The 20,241-nt window shown below is 38.4% G+C and overlaps 3 protein-coding genes across 4 annotated transcripts; 1 reads left to right on the forward strand and 2 right to left on the reverse strand.

Moving 5' to 3' along the window:
* Window positions 1-611: 611 nt before the first annotated feature.
* Window positions 612-2,383, reverse strand: LOC113754432 (B3 domain-containing protein REM5-like). Its single transcript, XM_027298839.1, has 4 exons — window positions 2,247-2,383; window positions 1,639-2,017; window positions 1,138-1,241; window positions 612-982 (listed from the first exon to the last, which is right to left on the reverse strand). Exons 1-4 carry the CDS (start codon window positions 2,313-2,315, stop codon window positions 740-742), a joined length of 795 nt encoding a protein of 264 aa, XP_027154640.1. The 5' UTR covers window positions 2,316-2,383; the 3' UTR covers window positions 612-739.
* Window positions 2,384-6,846: 4,463 nt separating this feature from the next.
* LOC113751440 (protease 2) lies at window positions 6,847-12,092 on the forward strand. Of its 2 annotated transcripts, XM_027295453.1 has the most exons (11): window positions 6,847-7,250; window positions 7,587-7,765; window positions 7,848-8,070; window positions 8,155-8,296; window positions 8,369-8,569; window positions 8,777-8,908; window positions 9,063-9,191; window positions 9,418-9,821; window positions 10,023-10,239; window positions 10,541-10,731; window positions 11,398-12,092. In XM_027295453.1, exons 1-11 carry the CDS (start codon window positions 6,886-6,888, stop codon window positions 11,573-11,575), a joined length of 2,361 nt encoding a protein of 786 aa, XP_027151254.1. In that variant the 5' UTR covers window positions 6,847-6,885; the 3' UTR covers window positions 11,576-12,092. The 2 variants fall into 2 exon arrangements, with proteins under 2 accessions (XP_027151254.1, XP_027151255.1); XM_027295454.1 differs by lacking the exon at window positions 10,541-10,731 and having other exon boundaries at window positions 11,398-11,523.
* Window positions 12,093-13,374: 1,282 nt separating this feature from the next.
* LOC113751160 lies at window positions 13,375-17,650 on the reverse strand. The gene has a single exon (XM_027295057.1). The coding sequence runs from the start codon at window positions 16,601-16,603 to the stop codon at window positions 13,766-13,768; it is 2,838 nt and encodes a 945-aa protein (XP_027150858.1). The 5' UTR covers window positions 16,604-17,650; the 3' UTR covers window positions 13,375-13,765.
* Between the last annotated feature and the right edge of the window lie 2,591 nt (window positions 17,651-20,241).

Here is a 20,241-nt window from a genome sequence, read left to right on the forward strand (position 1 = left end):
AATATGATTGGACAATAATGCCATTTGCTTCCGGCTTGACTCACACATAAAATAATCAGAAGCATTTAAACTATGCATTTTTTATTGTTTAGGGACTCATCGGAGACAAAAATTAGATCGAGGGTCAAAACTTGCATTTAAACTATGCATTTTTTATTGTTTAGGGACTCATCGGAGACAAAAATTAGATCGAGGGTCAAAACTTGACAACGGTGATAATTTAATGGCTCCCCAGGTCATTTACTCTCAAAGAAATGCACTGCTGCAACTTTTGAATTTTATTGGAGGTACAAATGTCTAAATTCCCAACCTACAATGAGACTTGCAATTTATGCTTCACCTAATGGCTGACTTGGTTCAGGAGGCTTGCTAGCGCAGGTAATCGCTGTTGAATTTATTTTCGGCCAGTCATTTAGATATGACTCCAAACCGGCTTTGTAGTTGATTCCATTCCACGAGGTGCATGCGGCTGCAAAACATCCTGTCTTGATCAGACCAATTTGTTTTTTTTTTATCTTTTTTGAAAGGTCGATCAGACCAAAATTACAAGGAAGAGTTGACAGATTTAATTAGCACAAACTCGGAGTAACTACCGAGCCACTAACCACTGGCAAAGGCTTTAGCCTTTAATATCAGAAAGAACAACAAAAGCTACTTTATCAACTTCCAAATACAAGCACACAACTCTACTGCGGTTAGGGAGAGGAAGCTGTTGGGGAATGGGGAGTGGGGTATTGGACTAACGTTTCTTGAACGGCTGAACCCGGATGCTATCAGTTTCAGGAATGAACTCAAAGGCATACTCCTGTCCCAACTCTAGTGCATTATTTTCCAGGAAATCAGTCCACCCTTTACACATGTATAGCATATCGTTATCGTAGAGCCGCAGTTCAACACGCCAAGATGCTCCATTCATATTTTGCAGCATCACTTCTGACTTGTTTACGAGTCCATGCTTCTTAGCAAATGGCATCTTTACGTTCTAATAATAAATATTACGATAAAATTTCAGACAAAACTACAACCTTAAGCAAAATATAGTAACTAATATTCAGGCAAAACTGGTTTACCGCCTTGTGAATTTTATTCTTTTTTTTTTTATTGCTGCTTTTTATTTGGATAGAAAAATTAATTTACCATTCTATATCGGTGATAATTCGCCAAAACCTTGGTATAGTACTTGCCAGCATCCAGAGATCGCTTGTCATACCGAATCTTCTTTGATTTTCTCTTTCTTGAACCTGCATGGTGCATTATAGAGTAATTAAGTTGGAATGAACGGTGCAAGATTTCCATCTTCTAGTGGGAAAAAAAAAAAAGCAATTGTAGATTTTAATATTTTGCATTTAAATGGCTTTAAACCCTTGAGAGGGGGAGCATTCTTTTAGCACTCTCATAACACACAGTACCAAAATTGACCAGTCTGTCTTAATGTATACTAGCATTCTTTACTCCTCTTTTTTTTTTTTGTTTCTTTTGGTGGGGTTGTTGGAGAATATCAATTGCAACCGAAAGAGGGTGAAAAAAAAAACCCAAAATTCAAGCTTATCAGTAAAGGACCCTAAAAGGAAAAGGGCAAGAATAGGTGAAGGGTGGGTGAAAGAACCCATTTTTTAGAATTAAAAAGAAGCTAATTACCTTGGACTGCACTTTTGGATGGCTGAGTAAGTGGATTGCGATTGATCTCCGGGTTCAGTTGATCAACCAATTGAGGCACAAAATGACGTGGATCGTGGATCGGGGCTGATGGATTCAAATCTTTATCGCACCCAGTGGTTCCATACATTGCAACTTCGAAGATAGTAGTATTGTTTTTGCCAAGCACAAGCCAAAACACAAGAAACTCGCCCATTTTCAGGCCATGATCTTTCACGAACTTTGGCCAGCCATCAGTGAAAAGGTATTGCTCACCAATTCGCTCAATCTTTACGGACCATGTTTCTCCAGATTTAATCTGAAGCAGGGCACTTTCAGCCAACAGATGCTCAAAGGTCTTCCAGAAAAGTGGCGGTATACTCTGCAGCACAATAATACTCGATGCATCATACTCCCAACGGATAGCAAATAGTTACTAGACTTAAATGTACGAAAATTGGAGTCAACAATCTCCATTGAGCAACAGTATTTAATGGCAAGTGAAGTTGACAGATGCAATCTGCCAGGTGTTAGTCATGCAGATACACTCATAAATGCCCGACCAAAAGAGATAAGAGTAGATATGCAGTTATAGCAGCATTTTTACTTACGAGCTTGGAGTAAAAGCCAGGGACGAGGACTTTAAAGAAGGAAGGCGATGCCTTAGCCTTACTTGTCATGATCACTTCTCTTCACACTTCGCACTCTGTCTTCTCAGGTTTTGTCCTTGACGAAAATGGCATTCTAGTTTGTGGAATGGGGAACCAAAGCTAGATGGGTTTAGCCTCACGAGCATGAAAAAGCTTTGGCCGGTCTATCACCGCTGCGCTCCATTTGCTGGGGACTCGTGCCCTTGTCAGTTTTACGGTAGAGTGCGTATAGCCGTGGACGTAAGGTCAGCTCGCAAAACCAAGTTGGTCACGAAAAGAGCTCTAAAGCTCTACTTGCGTTAAGGATCAAATTTTCTTACCTAATGTCATGTTTGGCTTTCATTTTTTTAGATTCTTTTACAAAAAAAATTATTGTAATGATTTGATATATGTAAAATAAAAAAATGATTAGAAAATGTGTTCACAAAAAAGGTAACAATTTTTCTTTGAAAAATGGCTTTCCAAACAATTCGGACTTTCCTGAAAAGTTAGCATATGTGTAAGTACTTATCTGGACCGGTGGTGATTTAGTCTCCTCTACATTCTCCTCCCCAGGTTATCGAGATTTGTGATTGATTTCTTTTACTCTTTTTTTTGGAATAACTTTTTACACGTAAGCAACTTCTTAGTACTACGGTCGCTCTTGGGTTGACTTTGATTTGACAGTTGTTTCCTTTGTGTAAAATGCTACATTGTACGGTCACCTTTTTATTAATTTATTTTATTTTTTGGAAAGTATGCCATACCAATCTAACAATTAATTTTCTTATAAAGGTATATTACTAGTACCTATTTTATCATACGATTAATACTATTTTTAACAACAATTACGAAAACGTTAAATTTCTTTTAATCAAATTTCTTATAACAAACCACCTTTTTTTCTTTGATTACTATAACTTTAAAATAGCAAACAAAATAACACTATATATATATATTACATAGAAAATCAAAGACAAAAAAAAATCAACTGTCATACAAGTGGAAGAAATTTCAACCACGATTATAAATGTGATAATAAATAAAACCATATAAGTCTAATTTTCACAATTTTCTTTATACTTTATCTTTATTTTTAAAATTTTCTTATTCCCAATTATAATCTATTAAACTTTCATTTTGCATTTAGTATGCTTTACTCTAATATCATGGATCATTTGCAACACCCCCCCAAAAACACCCCTCCCAAAACTAAGATCCTGGATCTCCAAGTCCCCCAACCTCTGAGTTGGTCGAGTACTTTTGCCTTGAAAACTTCTAAGTACAAAAAATTATACAAATTTATTTGCTAAAATCAGATTTTTCAGTTTGAAATGGACAATGACACAATTAATGGTCATATCCTTTCTGCTTAAGAAAAACCAGAATCAATGGGAGTACTTCAGATAAAGGTGGAACGAGAGGGAGATAGGGAGGAGGATTTGGACCCTGTCCTTGTTAGCCTGCGTGCAGAGATTTATCAGTGTTCACTGGACAAGTCCCATGGGTGAAATCAGTTTCTTTACACGGTGTTTGCTTTAAGCAGGACCAAAAACTAATCCGACCTTCAAGATCAGTTCTCCTTCTACATAAACGGGTTAGACGATAATTGCATATGTATTATTACAAGCAAAAGACCTGGACAGAAATTTGCCAAGAGCACTGAGCCATGGTAATTAAGACCTGTCCTTGGATGTTCAAAACTACAAAACCTGCATGGCGTTAGCCGTGAACTGTCATAAAACAGTGAAAAACTTGCTATGCCACCTTATGAAGATTGCTAACCACATATGAATTATAATACAATAGATGCATTGAACAGGCTGCTGGCTAATTTTGTTCCTCAAGCAGCTGAACTTGGATGCTATCAGTCTCAGGAACGTACTCAAATGCACACTTTTTCCCACACAGTAGCCTATTCTTTTTTCGGAATTCAGGCCAGCCTGCACACATGTCCAGCATGTGAGGTTTCGTAGACTGTTTTAGTACCACATTGGTTGACCACCCGTTCTGATATCGCAGCTCCACCTGTGTCTTGCCCATTAGTCCAGTTTTCTCAGCAAACAGCAGCGGAACATGCTTAAATTCACACAAGAAATTAAACCATTCAAATTAACAAGGCAAGCCCACCAATGCCCATGTCAAAAATCTTCTTCAGTTTAATTTCCCTTTTGGGTTCAAGGCGCTCTTACTTACCAATCTGTAACGATGATGCTTAGCCATAACCTTGGTGAAGCGTCTATCTTCCACTGAATTAAAAGATTTCTGAGCACCACGGCTAGTATTCTCATTCCTCTTTAGTTTTCTTCTTTTTGCATCTATTCAAAAGAAAAGCACTTTATTGGGATTCAGCAATACTGCTTTACTTGCCTTTACTTTTCCCACTTGATGGAGAAACTAGAAATGACCAAACTCAATAGCTAGTACTGTTACTGGGAGTGTACCAAGCACTCGTATGCTATGCATTCAAAATAGTAAACAAGTGCAGCAGGATATATAGTTCCAGAAGATCGATGAAATTGGGACTTAGTTAACTGAATCAGGACGCAATTCCTTTGTAACGGCATCCTATATATACTTGCCTGACAAGGGATAGATAATTCACAAACTCGACCTGCAGACTGCAGACTCAGAAAAACAGAAAATGCAAAACAAAAGTTAAAAGAGCAAACCGTAGGTGGTGGTACCGGTATCAGACGGCTTAGGTTGTAAAATGCGAATAGTTTTCAGGTCCAATTCAGTAGATTCAGCTTGTTCAACTTTGATGGGACAATGGTTTGTAGCTGCTGAATTAAACTCTTTTTCGCACCCTCTGATTCCATAAATTGCAACTTTGAAGCTGGATCTTGCCTCGATGATGAGCCAAAACACCAGAAGATCGCCGATTTCCAGCTTAAGATCATTCACAAATTTCGGCCAGCCATCTGTGAAGCAGTAGCGCTCATCAATGCGCACAATCTTTACGGGCTACGTTTCTCCAGATTTGGTCTTAAGCAGGGCATGTTGAGGCAATATTTCTTCGAATCTACTCACAAATAGAGTCGGTATACGCTGCAAGGAGGACATATCATACACAGCATGCAATGCATTATATATTACATCTCAGACAGTTAGTCAGTGCATGCAGCTCAAATAAGAAATTAATCAGAACCGGAAAAAAAAAACATAAAATGCAAGTCACATTCATTGATGAGTCATCAATCCTTTCTTCCCCCTCTCATAGACATATACATGAAATGGAACTTATTACTTACGAGTATGGACTTGGAATCATGGACTAGGACTTTGAAGAATGAAGGGAAGTCCATGGCAGCCAGAGGCGGTGCTCCTTTCTTTTGCCCTTCCTTCCTTCCACGCAATTGCGGTCTAAAACTCATTTAAGTACAGGGCCGTTGCATGCAGGACATTTGGCTACAGAATGCAAAAGTCCGTGCCACCGTGGACTCGGTGTCAAGACAAAAAAGGTGCCGAGATGGATTCCCCAATTTTATTAATTTTTTTTTTAAAAAAATGTATACTGTTTTTTCTTTTTTTAAAGCTCTGTACTGATTTTACTGATAATTTAGCTCTTAACAAATATATTAGCAGACTAACGTTTAAAAACAGTAAACAACCACAACCGTGCTCTAATATATCCTACACCACAAAAATGGGTTTATAAGGTTTTCTCATCGGTTCGTTTTATGTTGTTTTGAAATCATTTTCGAAATGCTTTATAAGTAATATTTTTTTAATGTTTTTTAAGGCTTAACATTCATTCATCCTCGAACTCAAGATCATGTTGCTTTCCATTTGGATTGCGTTTTAGATTTTTTTTGTTGTAATTTGTAGCACTTTCCATAATATGATTTATATAAAATAAAAAGAACACCATATCTTATGTATACTATTCATTGACTTAATTTTGCGTTAGTTTGAGTAACGGTATAAAATGAATACTAAAAATAACTACACTTTGCATATTAAATTCTAGAATAACCTAATCAAAGTAACACTAACTGTTAGGTTTGAGTTTTATCCCATCAACCGATTCTATAGGAGGAACACGTATGACACCAACAATTATTGTTCTTGAATCAAAAGCTGCTACAATTTGTCCGTCGAAAACACTGTTTAAATTGAAAGATTTATTGGTTTAATAATTTTGAAAACAAGTGTACATGAAAATTTAATATGCTTTTCGGTTAAAAACAATTAAACTAAATGCCAAAAGAAAACAAAGCACAACAACACTGATGATTAATTTCGAGCTTAAAACATTAGAATCACAACACTGATTATTAATTTCTAGCTTAAAAAATTAGAATCAGTATTTCCTTTTTTTTCTTATTATTATTATTTTTTTGTGCTGATGAACTTAATTAGGCTTATCTTCAGTCTAGGCCCAGCTCTAGTTTTTGTGATTTTAGCGGGCCAAGATCCGTCTTTCCCGACCCAATTGATGGTTCTCCCAAATTACTAACAAAGGACAAAGCATGAACGGGATATCTAACGCTCGATGCACGACTTAAATGTGACGCTTTTCCTGACTAAGTCGTGAGGCTATGTCTGCGAGTTCAAGTCCGAGTGTTCGACTAGAACCCTGAACCCTGTCAGAAAAGTCCCGCTGCAGCACCGTGCCATGCGACACCTCCTGGTCACCCTCCGCCGGCGCTACTGCTACCATCCTAAACCCCTCATCCAACGTGCACACTACAAACCCCAGAACCCTCAGCCACCACCTGCCCCACCTTCACCACCAAAACCTCCCAAAAAACCAGCAAAATTTAGCCTCCATGGGGAGTCATGGGAGGACCCGTATAGCTGGATGTCGCAGTTGAATGATAAGGTAGCCATGCGCCACATGGACGTCTACATGGAGCAAGAAGAGAAGTATATTGAGGCCGTCATGTCCGATACTGAACGCCTCCAGTCCAAACTCCAGTCTGAAATGGCCTCTCGCTTTTCATTTGACCTCTCCACTCCTCCCCTCCGCTGGGGACCCTGGTAAAATTTCAACTTTTTCCTTAATTTTTTCTATTTCCAGAATTTCAAGAAAAGAATGTTCATAGTGGTTTTGATTTTCTTCCCCCAATTTGGTTTAGCAATTAAGAAAACTGAGAGAATTTAGCAGGCTTTAGGTCCTGATGCATGTTTCTTGCAAATTCGTTCATATGATGGTTTTTTCCTCAAAGCGAAATCCCACGAGAGAAGAGGGGGGGGGGGGGGGGGCTGGGAAGAAAGTTGATTCAAATAGTGGAGTCTTTTAGGTGTGACTTAGGATTATAGTCTAAAGATTTTTCCATTTACATTATGGATTGGAGGGAATTTTGGTTAATGCAGGTTGTACTACAGACGAGCAGAAGAAGGGAAGCAGTATCCAGTGTTATGTCGAAGATTAGCTAGCTTAAATGAAGAGTTTATTTCTCATAAATCTCCATCAGCCGGCTTTGATTTCACCTCTGGGCAGAGAATTGAGCAGAAGTTGCTTGATTATAACCAGGAAGCTGAAAGATTCGGGGGTTTGTTTTTTTGCCTGCTTGCTTTTGATATTATTCGATTGTTTTGTTCAGCCTGTCTTTGACTCTGATGATATGTTAATAGGTTATGCTTATGAGGAATTGTCAGAAGTTTCACCTGACCATCGCTATCTGGCATACACTATGTATGACAAGGACAATGACTACTTTAAATTATCTGTGAGGGACTTGAATTTTGGTACACTTTGTAGCAAGCCTCAGGCTGATCGAGTTTCAAATATAGCTTGGGCCAAAAATGGACAAGCATTGCTATATGTTGTAACCAATCATGATAAGAGGCCTTACAGGTTGGTAATTCATATGTGTGTGTGCGTGCGTGTGTATGTTGGATGTGTAGCATGAAGTCACCTTTGTTTTGGATTTCTTGACAGGCTATATTGTAGCATGGTTGGATCGGATGAAGATGACATTCTGCTTTTAGAGGATCCTCAAGAAAATGTTTATGTAAATATAAGACATACCAAGGATTTTCAGTTTGTGACTGTGAATACATTCTCAACCACATCTTCAAAGGTATTGTCTTATATGCTCGGTTATCATTTATTTCCTGCTCAACCAGTTTCTGTATCTGTGACCGATTTTTAGATCTTTCTAATAAATGCAGCTGATCCCTTATCTGGCATGACTCTAGTTTGGGAGTGTGAGACACGAGTCCACTGCATAGTTGAGCACCATCAAGGTTTTCTTTACCTCTTTACTGATGCTGCCAAAGAGGGCCAGCCTGTTGATAACCACTATCTCCTGCGTAGTCCTGTTGATCCTTCACCAAGTCTCAGAAAATGGGAGGTTGAAATGTCTTATGTCATAAACATGCTTTTGTTATGCATCTATAGACACTTTTTGAAGCATTGTCTTCTTTTTTACTTTATGATGTTGCTCTGCTATATCGAGTACTACTTTCTTTTTGAGCGGTTCTAAAATTATCTTTGAATTCCTACTCGTCCTTATCTTCATAAATCAAGGCCATTTTTTTTTATGTTTGATCTGATGCAGAATGTCTTTGCTGATGACGATGAGTTGATTGTTGAAGATGTTGACTTTAGTAACTCACATTTGGCACTAATTGTAAGAGAAAATAGGCTGTTTAAGCTCTGTTCAGTTTCTCTTCCTCTGCCTAGTGGCAAGGTAATATACTAGTTAAGGTTGAAATTTGACAAATTGACCATGTTGTGGAAAAACTCTTTCACCCATGCTTTGAGTTTCTTGGTATCATGTGTAGATTCTACTTGTTTGTCATGAATAAGCATGCTTTCTTATCAATTCATTGTTCATGTGACAGGGATCTTTTCATCTCAAAGAGCTTTATCCACAATTTTTGCCACTTCCAAGTAATGTTACTCAAATATCGCCTGGACCAAATTATGATTACCTTTCGTCAACCATGCGCTTTACGATATCCTCACCCGTGGTATGTGGTCATTTGTTAATTAGTGGTAATGCTGGTTTTCATTTGAAAACAAGTCATGTACCTGGCAATAAATGGGTCACTGGCACTGATTTATTGCTGTTAATCTCCAAACAATAGGAGGGAAGAGTTCTATGCCTAAAAGTGCCAAGTCAATCAAATCAACTTTGTACCGCTGCTTTTCTCTATACTGAATATTGATAACTTGGTTTGGAATTTCTTCTTGTAGATGCCCGATGCTGTAGTTGATTATGATTTGTCAAATGGGAAATGGAATATTGTTCAACAGCAGAATTTGCTGCATGAAAGAACACGTGTTTTGTATGGGTCAGCATCATCTGGTAGCAGGGGTGAGAAGTCACCTTTGTCCAGGGTAGATGAAGTCAATATTGCAAATGATAATCCATGGAATGACCTTGTTGAATATTATGGTTGTGATCAGTACAGTGTTCCATCTGATGGAGTTGTTGTTCCTTTAACCATAGTGTATTCACGTCATAGAAGGAAAGAGGATCAGAGTCCTGGCCTGCTCCATGGCCATGGAGCTTATGGAGAGATACTTGATAAAAGATGGCGCAATGAGTTAAAAAGCCTTCTTGATCGTGGTTGGGTGATTGCATATGCTGATGTTAGGTGTGTGCATCAAATCATTTGAAAGTTTATATCCATTTTTAACTTGTGTTTACATGCAGTTAGGTAATTTTGGCTGTCTATTCTTAAAAATATCCTTGTAAAATTACAAATATTTGGGGTGTAAGGATTGGAATTCAATTCTGTTTCCTAATTAGCCATAAATCCCTAGTTTGATTCTCTGTTTATTGCCTTTATGTCCAGAGGTGGCGGTGGCTTTGGTAAAAAATGGCATCATGATGGCCAGCGCTCAAACAAGATAAATTCCATTCGCGATTATATCTGCTGTGCGAAATTTCTGGTTGACAACAAGATTGTGCAAGAAAATAAGCTTTCTGGTTGGGGATATAGTGCTGGAGGATTGTTGGTTGCTGCTGCAATTAATTCTTGTCCTGATTTATTTCGTGCTGCAGTTTTGAAGGTGATCCTAGAGCTCTTAATGCCTTTATTACTTCCTTGTCCTTTCCTTTTAGTTGATGCCTTGAGTTGTCTTTTGACTATGTTCTACCAAGAGGCGCCTTAAGTGATTTTCAAATTAGACCAATTTTCTGTCAAATATGCTGTGCACTTCTTCTTTAAAGAACTAATCATTTTGCTAAAAAGATTCAGCACATCCTTCTCTTTATTTAGCTGTTCTGCTTTCTCCACAATGAATTAGAAAGCGTAAAGAGGTGCTTATTCTCCTTTCTGAAGAAATTTGTCCTCTTGTCTTTCTTGATTAGGTTCCATTTTTGGATCCAACCAATACCCTTCTCTATCCCATTTTACCACTTACACCCGTTGATTATGAAGAATTTGGGTACCCGGGAGATGTTGAAGATTTTCAGGCTATGCGTGCTTATTCTCCTTATGATAACATACAGAAAGGTGTTCACTACCCATCTGTTTTAGTGACCTCTTCATTCAATACCCGGTAACTCCAACTCCTGTCGTTTTCTGGCTATCTGTATAACTATTATTCTCACATTGGGATAACGAGTCCAGTGTGTTGAAAACTTCATGCTAAAAAACTGCCGATCTGGGGGACTGAAAACATTTTGAAATAATATATAAGTAAAAGCAGTTCATGAGAGGTTAACCGTTTGCTAAGTGTCCATCCCAATTAAACATGCCAGTTTCCATATTTTTTCTCTGGTTATATTAGAAGTAGGAAATCACAGCTTTGTGACTTTGGTAAGGGTGCTGTTACATGTGGATAGAATTGTCTTCAAGGATATTTATTGAGTATTGAATTGTCGACTATAGCGGGGAAATTATCCAAAGCCAGTACATTTTTATTGCATGAGTTCTACAAGTTTTGATAGCATGGTCATGGTAATGTGAAGAAATCAGATGAACAGAAAAATAAATAGTTTTGAGTCTAGTTATATCAGATGGAGTATTTTGGTGACTAAGTTGAGTTAATTATTCTGAAATGGACACATTGAACAATTGGCACTCGTGATAGGCTGCACCACGGCAGCTTGGACATGGGGTAATTTTGTGTCCTGCTAACAAATTGCCTAGGACGGAAGTTCTTCATCTTTTGGTGTCATGGTTATAGACGTGATAAAAAAAAAAAATTTTCCCCCCTTTCCAGGTTTGGAGTTTGGGAAGCAGCAAAATGGGTTGCACTGGTGCGTGAAAACTCTATTTATGATCCCAAACGCCCAATACTGCTCAACTTGACAACGGATATAGTCGAGGAAAATAGATACTTGCATTGCAAGGAGTCTGCTTTAGAGACTGCTTTTCTTATCAAAATGATGGATCTTTAGGGATGCTTCTTTAACACAGCACCTCTGTTCCTTGACCTGTGCAATCAGAAGCAAGGTCGAGTCAATGGGGGCATGCATAGCAAGTGGATGCATGCAAACCGTCGGGGTATTCTATTATTATGACGACTACATTCGAACACACAAAGTTCAGGCTGTGTCCAATCTGTGCTCTTCGTTCCAGGTGGTCGTTAGCCTTTCTGATGCTGCCGAGATCCAGTCGAGCTTCTTGGTTCATATGAACGATGAATTAGTTTAACATCAGTTGCTGGCTGCTTTGCTTTTCTGTTTGGCATAGCTGGTTCTTGACCGCTATTGATATGTTGATGACCCGGGCGGGTAAATCGGTAAATCTAAGAAATCTTGAGCCTGGTTGCTACTTTTTCCATTGGTAGAAATCTTCTACCATGCAAAGTTACTTTTTGGGTTTGCTAATCCGATAAAGGCTTCGCAGACTTTTTGTCAAAATGTTGCTCCTTGAGCACTGAGCACGGCACTACTTTATTGTGCTAAAACTTGATCCGAGAAAGGCTTTTTGGAATTGCTCCTCCAGCACTTTATGGGGCTACATACCTTTTGCAGAAGCTTAGCGAACATGGGTCTGATATACGATCAAGATTCCGTATTGCGCCGAATAAATTTCTCCAAAAAAAAAAAAAACAAAAGATTTTAAAAGCTGTGTCTTCTTCAACACCAACTTTGTGGGGATGGCATAATCTACAAAATCTCGAAATCGGAAACAGTTTTCAACCCAAAAGGATGAGCAATGAGCGATTACACACACGCACAGATGTGTGTATATTTATCTGCATTAGTTGAGCGTTCATGGCAAACAAAACCCCATGGGTGTGGCCCAACAACAATAATTGCTAGTACTAAAACCGAAGGAAAAGAGCAAATGTCCAATCGCCTTAAATTATCAGTTCCCCTGAGTTTTTATTCTCTAATTCTTCCATGTCTTGGGACTTATTCCTCCGAAGACGCGGGAACAATGAATCGCAGCATCCATGCATAGTTTGTTTACTTTGTGCCCAACGTTATTCTGCAACATGTTGTCAGACTAATGACCGAGCTACGGATAGAGTTAAAAAGCGTGCAGTTGATGGGGCACAAGGCCCTTTTCTTTTCTTTTTTTTTTTCAATCTCTCTTCTCATATCCTTTTCACTCTTAACTATTAAGCACACAAGATTCGAATATTAAGTCTCATAGTAAAATTTGATAAAGGTCTTTCGAGTCCTCTGTCGACCAGTAGATGGGCACAAGATTTTTAAATTAACGTGAATAGATTATCTTGAATTAATATAAAAAATTCATGTGTCCTTGTTCCTTGGACACAGCAGAAACTACTACTCCTCATTTTTCAAGGAATAAAATTTGATGAAGCTTTTTGCCCGCAAGTCCGGGAAAATAAAGTGTCATTTTACCGAAAGTGATAGAAGCTCATTAAGAACGAAAACAAGATTGAATCAGGACAAAAGCTAAGACCAGGGAAGCTAATCTAAGTCCTGTTGAGGATGAGTTTGACATTAGCAACCGATCAAATTTATGAGATGATAAGCTTGGATAACCACCATCGTAAACTTAAATGGTTCGTAAACAACTTCTTGTCCTGTTTTGACGAATTCCACCGTTGAAATTGGACTGGATATATTACAACACATTGGACCGAAGTATGGCTGGTTTTATTGTAACAATCCTCCATACGTAAAATAAAAATAATAAGTAAACCAAAAGGAACGAAGTGTGCCGCTTCTTCATCTTAGCTACTGAAAAAAGCTAAGAAACTAGTACATCCGAACAGGACATTGAAGAGCCAAACAAGCAAAAATATAATCTCAATAACATACAATAGAGAACAATTTGGTCACGAGCCAAATGTCAGTTGGTATATCTGCTTTAGGTCATCACTACTACCTCAGATGATACAAATTTCTAATGCTAACTCTACAAGAAACTCAACGAGGTAAAATATGACAGTTTTAACCAAGAAAAACCACGAATGAACAAATATACCCAGATTGCAGCATAATGGCGCAAAGGGGGGAAAAAATCCAGCAAAATCTCTCAGTTCTCTTCCTCGCTCTTGCATCTGGATATTTGCAGTCTCAGAGATTTAGCCCAGTTTAGGCAATCACATCTCTTAGATCTCGCCCACCCCCAAGGCAAGGTCAGCAAAAGCTCATTTCTAGCATTCAGCCTTGTGCTTCTGCATCTTCCATCACAGTTGGAAGGCCACCTTCTTTAATAAATGTGGGGTTGAGAAACTTAGCCACAAAAGCCCACAACTTGTAAACATCATCAAAATTAGTTAGAAAGCCAAGAGAGGCAGTGACAACTTCAACCCTGATGAACCCGCTTCTAACATCATGCCTGCCATTCTCCATTGGCTTGCAGAGTGTGGTATCTTCCAGGTTGAAAGCACCACGTTGCTGCTTTGGGCTATCTAATATCCGAATATGACTAAGAATACCCACACCAAGAGAGATGCCATGTGACTCTGCGAGCTTCTGTACAACTTCAGGACTGATTAAGCCCCTGTTCCGATCTTTTACATTAAATGCAACAGCTGCACCTCTTTCATATTTGATTTTTGGCCCATAAATGTGGACAAGGGGAAGATTATCCTCCCCATTTGGACCAGGTACTCTTAGTTGGAGCAATGATGTTACCAACCAATTGATGAGAAACCGTAGTCTAAGGGTGGTCTTATTGAGTCCCAACATATTTATGTGATCAAGATGCCGGCATATTATCTCAGGTTCTCTTCTATCGGACTCTTGGCCATCACCATACTCCCCATCGCTAACGTACTCCTCATCATCCAGGCTTGTGGCAGATAGCTCTCCTGCCTCCGTAGTATGGCTGAGACGTGATTTATGGGCGTCTTCCATGCTAAAGGATACTCTTCTTCCCCTGCTTCCAGGCTGCTCAATCTCCTCGATGCCAAAAAATCTGCCGCCAGCGTATCTGTTTCCTTCTCTCCTTTCAAGTAATCTGAATTCACCTTCTGTCTCCCTCCTTATAGCACTCTCTTTTGGCTCGGGACACAGTGCAGCAGCTGAACCATTCTCAAGGATTCGTGACTGAGAAAGAGAATCTGAGTTTCTAAGATTAGATCCCTTGACAGCAGAATTTAACATCCGAACTGCTTCCAAGGTTTCAGGTTCTTCTTCAATTTCCTGAATATGGCGATTACCAGGAGCTTTTCTGCTTTCTCTAAGATTAACATTTCTTTCGTTTGACTGCTCTTCACCAGAATTCTCCTGTACATGGTCAAATTCCTGAGACACAGATCGAACAGCAGCATCAAATGACAGCATGTGGTCCTCAGTGTGCCCTGGGGTTGCCTCTTTATCATACATGGGGCTGTTCAGTGTCTTTGCCAGTTTTGGTGACAGCCTCTTATTATTCTTCCAGCCAGCAAACCAAAATGGTGGTGCTGGAGAGGCCACCTTTTGTTTGTTCAATTGACCAGCACTATCTGAACCCAAAGGACTCTGACCCAGATCAATCCAGAGGGAATTATCAGAGGATTCATCTTCACTAAAAACTGGACTTTTCATTACCTCCCCAATGGAAATACTCTCAGTTTCTTCAAATATGGTGCTCGCGCCATCCCTGTCAGAACTGTTATCATGTTCCATCTCAGTCTCAAATACATCCCTTACCTGGGCAGAAGTGAATGCACCCGAAAAAGCAGGCAACTGAGATCCTGGACGAGTTTCAGTTTTAGTTTCACCATTCTCACCAACTTCATCATCCTCAATCAATCCAGGAAAACCATCAATTGAATCACTCAGATATAGAGGGAAAATGGGAGTAATTTTCACTATGCCAGACCCAGCATGGCCTGACTGATTCTGTAGGCTTCCCATCACAGATTTCTTGATCAGGAGGCATCCAAATCCAGTTGGGTCGTACCCAAATACCCGGTAAAAGGATGTTATGATGAAATCAGGCCGAAATAGAGATAGTCCAAGAGAATCCATGTCTTTTGGACCCAAAGCTCCAGCATCGAGTAAGACATGCCAGTTGTTCTGCTGAGCCAGTGCCATCCACTGGTAAGAGTACTTTGCGCCAGTAACTCGAGACTGGACAGGGAAGACAAAAAGACCAACTGCTGAATCTTTCTTCCTCCTCTTTTTATTAGAAATTTGCTTTCTTAGATCAGTTGAGCAGAGTTTAAGGGTTGGCCATTTAAACCAAGCACTATGAACTTTAGCACCTTTCTCTCTGGCACTTTGAGCCATCCAATTCACTGACTGACTTTCATGATCAAACATCGTCAACAACCTTTTGTTTGTATGAAAAGGATAGGACTCAGCTAGCAGTTTAAAAGCTGACCCTCGGCTAACAGTAAAAACAAGACCATATTCATGCTCAGGAATGTTCAAATAATCCATTATTCTGGCCTTTATATCATATTCAACAGTACCCTTTTCAGCACCACCATACAAAGCATGATTGCTCAGATTAGCAGTAATCTCAGACAGGCTAAATGTAGATGACTCCCAATAATGCACAGTTTGAAGGAATGAAAATAACCCAAATCCACAGTAATCAAGACACACTTTAGGAATAGAGCCAGAAAGGTGAGAGTACTCATCTGACCTCAGCTCATCAATCCTCCCTGACGACTGGTACTTGGGATACATGGTGACAAACTTTGAATATGTTTCCTCAAGGTCTGGAATGGTGTCCTCCGCTTCAAAGATACGCTCGGCAGCAAGAGCAGTGGCTCTCAGAAATTCTTTCTGAGCATGTAGCCTTGCAAGGGACCGCGATCGGCCCAAGCCCTCGTCTTGATTTGCCATCGACTCTGAGTCCATATCCTGAGATTTAACAAGAGACCCATCCTCGGAAGCTTCCTCAAGAGCCTCCCTAAGCTTGTGCTCTTGCAATTTCCTCAAAATTGATGGATTTCTCTTAATTTCCTCCGTTGAGTGACTAGACCCCTCTTTTCTTCTGCTCTTCTTATCCAAAATCAGAGCAGCACAGTGAGATATTGGCTTCCATAGTGAAAGATGCATCAAAGCTTCTTCTTTTTTTTTTTCCCTCTCTGAAGGTTAGGAGAAAACCAGAAAACAGTAATCAAATAAATGAGTCACCAGAATAAAAGGGTATGTTTAGCCCATCAACCAGCAAACTCCAAAGAAAAAGGCTCAAGTTCAAACCTAATTTCAAGAAAAAGCAAAAGTCATCAAGCTAAAAAGCTTCCAGGAATCAAAACCTTTGCTTTCCGAAATCAAATTCCCTGTCTTAAGGAGGGAAAGAAGCTGAGCATTGGCTTTAGCAAATAATTCAAACGAGAAGACCAGACTTTGCAGAAAAGAATTGAGGAAAATGAGAAAAGTATCAGATCAAGAAACCCTAGATTTGACCTCCGCCGAAAATCGTTCAGACAATACAATTGGAAACAAAGATATACAAGGAAAGAGGATAAGTGATACCCACAGAATTTAAGGTTTAATCAGTGAATCCAGTGAAGATAGTAGACTATTTTAAAAGTACTGACTTTCCAAGAATGGCTAGAAAAGACGAGAAAAGGAAAGAAAATTGAACAACCAGAGTAAAAATTCAAGACCGAAGATTCAAAGATTCAGTCTTTATGAAAAAACCCACATCTAAAAATAGTCAAACAATTAAAATCAAACTAAAACTAGCCATGGAGTAGAGGAAAACCAAAGAAGCCCAGAGCCTTAAATCCAGATCCCACAAGAAATGGTAAAGAAAAGACACCAGAAAAGACACTGCTAGTGAATATTGCAGAAAACTACTAGTACTGCTAATATTGCACCGGCACAGCAGAACTAGACAATTTAAGAAGATAATACCATCCCCCCTTAAAGCTCAAGGTTGCTTGAACCCCCTGAAAGCAGCTCCAAGCTATCTCGCTCGCTCTCTCTCTCTCCCCCCTTAGCTTTCTCTCTCTTTATTTCTTTCCCGGAAGCCAATTACTAAGAGCAGACCTTTCTCCCAGCAAATGCACATTTACTTCCTCTGTGATTTGTGAATCAAAAAACATACCCCTATTGATTACCTCCCCCCACTGTGCACTTATCTCTCTTTGTCATTGACCCTATCTGGCTTTAGACTTGGGCATCCCAAAGTGCATAATGCACAATAAAACACTCGCCTTTCCTCGTTTATTTGTAAAGCTGGGACAATTCACATTTTGACTTTCAATGCACCACCAAGTGCTCCTCTGTTACTGCCAGACAATAATATTTTTGTTTTACTAATTAATTGAAATTTTTAATCAACTGGAAGCAATAAACAAGTTTTCTGTGCTTGGTGGGACCTAGTATGACCCCTCTTCTCTAACGCACAGTTTTAGCTGAAAGTCAAACGCCAATCAGCTGGCTTTTTGCTTAGCTTGTAAAAGCTGTTTTATGCAGTTTTCTCCAAGGTCCGTCCAACCGATTGTACTATAATACTACTCTTTCTTTCCGTTTTGTTGCAAATTCCATTGAGAATAAATTTAATAGGAAAATAAGACATAGATAAATTAAATCAAAATTGCCTGTACTGTTTGTTTTTCCTTTGTTATAACGGGGGGATGGGGGAAGTAAATTAAGTCAAAATCATTTGGATTAAGTTAAAATTTTACAATCTCGAGTTCCTTCTTTTTTTTTGTTTCTATATGATGTTACATGTAACTCATAATTGTGAGATACATACAACACATCACAATTTTGATCAAAGTAGATTATAAAGTCTTAGCAACGTCATGTTCCATTAGTTATCTTACCCCAATTTTTTTTTTTTTTAAAAAGAAACCCATGTATTAAGCCTTTTTTTAAAAAAAATTTTGGGTCTCCATTAGGACCATCCAATAAAGCATTTGCCTCAAGTTGACTTCTAGTGATTACCAAAAATATATATATATATATAAAATTTTGTATAATTGTAATTCATATAACGCTGATAATATATGCACTGTCAGTGTATGAAAGATTAATCCTATATAATAAATATATATATATATTGTTTTCTCATTAACAATTCAGGTGATCTGTTAAGACATAGACAATAAATTTTCAAGAGTATCCGGAAAGCAATACCTGTAGAATTTTTTTATAGCTTTGAGAAATTGGAAGGTTTAATAAATACTAATAAACAATGGGGCTTGGGAAAAAAAGAATCGAAGGTTTAACTAAACCATGTCAACTAGACTGCTTTATTTGCACAATGCACATATCTCGCCAAGAAAACAAGAGGCTCCTGGACCACCCGAACCGGGGAAAAAAAGAAAAAACAGTTAAAAAGAAAAAAAAAAAGGGGAAGCAATAATTGATTCAATGCAATAAATGCATGCATTGTTGGATACAGAACACTTGTATGTAAGTAGTAGTAGTATTCATAACTTTATATGGCCCCTTTTTCTTTCTCATTGCCTTTTTTTCCGAAATCATTACCGGTTTACCGATTTATCAAAATCCTTTTATGTGTGCATATGCTTATCAAGTGCAGCACTGGGTAAGGCAGGTGGGGTGACAATTCATCATGGCTCGGTTTTAGAAGGGGCGGTACTGTATCACTAAAACTTTGCCAATTCCATCTTAGAAATTCAGGATAAACTCCACGTTGCACTGTCGGACTTAATTCACTCTTTTTTTTTTTTTTTTTTTTGCTTTGCGCTCTAAATTTTAATTTTAACCACTTTGCATCATGAACTTTCAATTTTAAACACTCCACACTCTCAAATTTAAGTTGATACCAAATTTCATTAACTTGAATTTGTAAGAAATGTAAAGTAGACGTTTTAAGAGATCTCATTTGTAGTTAAACAAATTACCTTATTCGGATTCGTTTTCCTTAAAAACATAAAGATTTGATCCATTTTATATTCATCTTTGTCACTAAAAAGCAAGATCTTATCTTTTTTTGTACATAAAAAAAATGACTGCATATGGATCATTTTGTGATTTCAAGCTAAAAAGTGATTAGAAATTTAGGTTGATACCAAATTTTGTTAACTTGAATTCGTAAGAGATCTAAAGTTAATATTTTAAAAAATCAAAGACAAAAAATTCATTTCAATAAAATATGAGGGAGGTTTTTGAACGATTTTAAAAGAAATATAACCCCAAAAAAAATCCTAATTATTCTTTCCTGTTTAAGTTTCGGTTCAGGATAATGACAATTTGGTTAGCGAGGAACTGCAATGCAACAATCAGCTCGTACCGTCGATTGGCTCTAACCCTAAGAGTCCCATCACCAAATCCCCATATTAGACATTAGACTAGGTCAATTCTCGGAAGGAAAGATAATTATGGAAACACAGTTGAGAGTATGACCAAGCTGGTCCCACACAGCCACCAAGCACAATTTTATGATCATTAGCGGCCTTTCTTATTTCTTTTCTTTTTTTTCTTCAAATTTTTCCTTTTTCGTTGAGGGATCATATTAATTTATAGTACTATTAGCAAAGAAAAGTAACCACCTTAATCCTTTGTTGAAACACTCGTTTATTACTTGATTGTATTTAACGCACTAGCTACTTGTCCTCTTAGTTGCAAGCATAAAGATCATTTTTCTACTGCTCCGTTCCAACACATCCTTTGGATTCCTTGCCCTGATATCAGTTGGTGGTGAATTGGTGGACTATGGCACAAAACCCCAAAAATTGTTGGCAGGAGGAAGTAAGAGAAAGGGCTAATTGACT

Source organism: Coffea eugenioides, chromosome 11 (genome assembly GCF_003713205.1).
Source record: "Coffea eugenioides isolate CCC68of chromosome 11, Ceug_1.0, whole genome shotgun sequence".
Taxonomy (NCBI): Eukaryota; Viridiplantae; Streptophyta; class Magnoliopsida; order Gentianales; family Rubiaceae; genus Coffea; species Coffea eugenioides.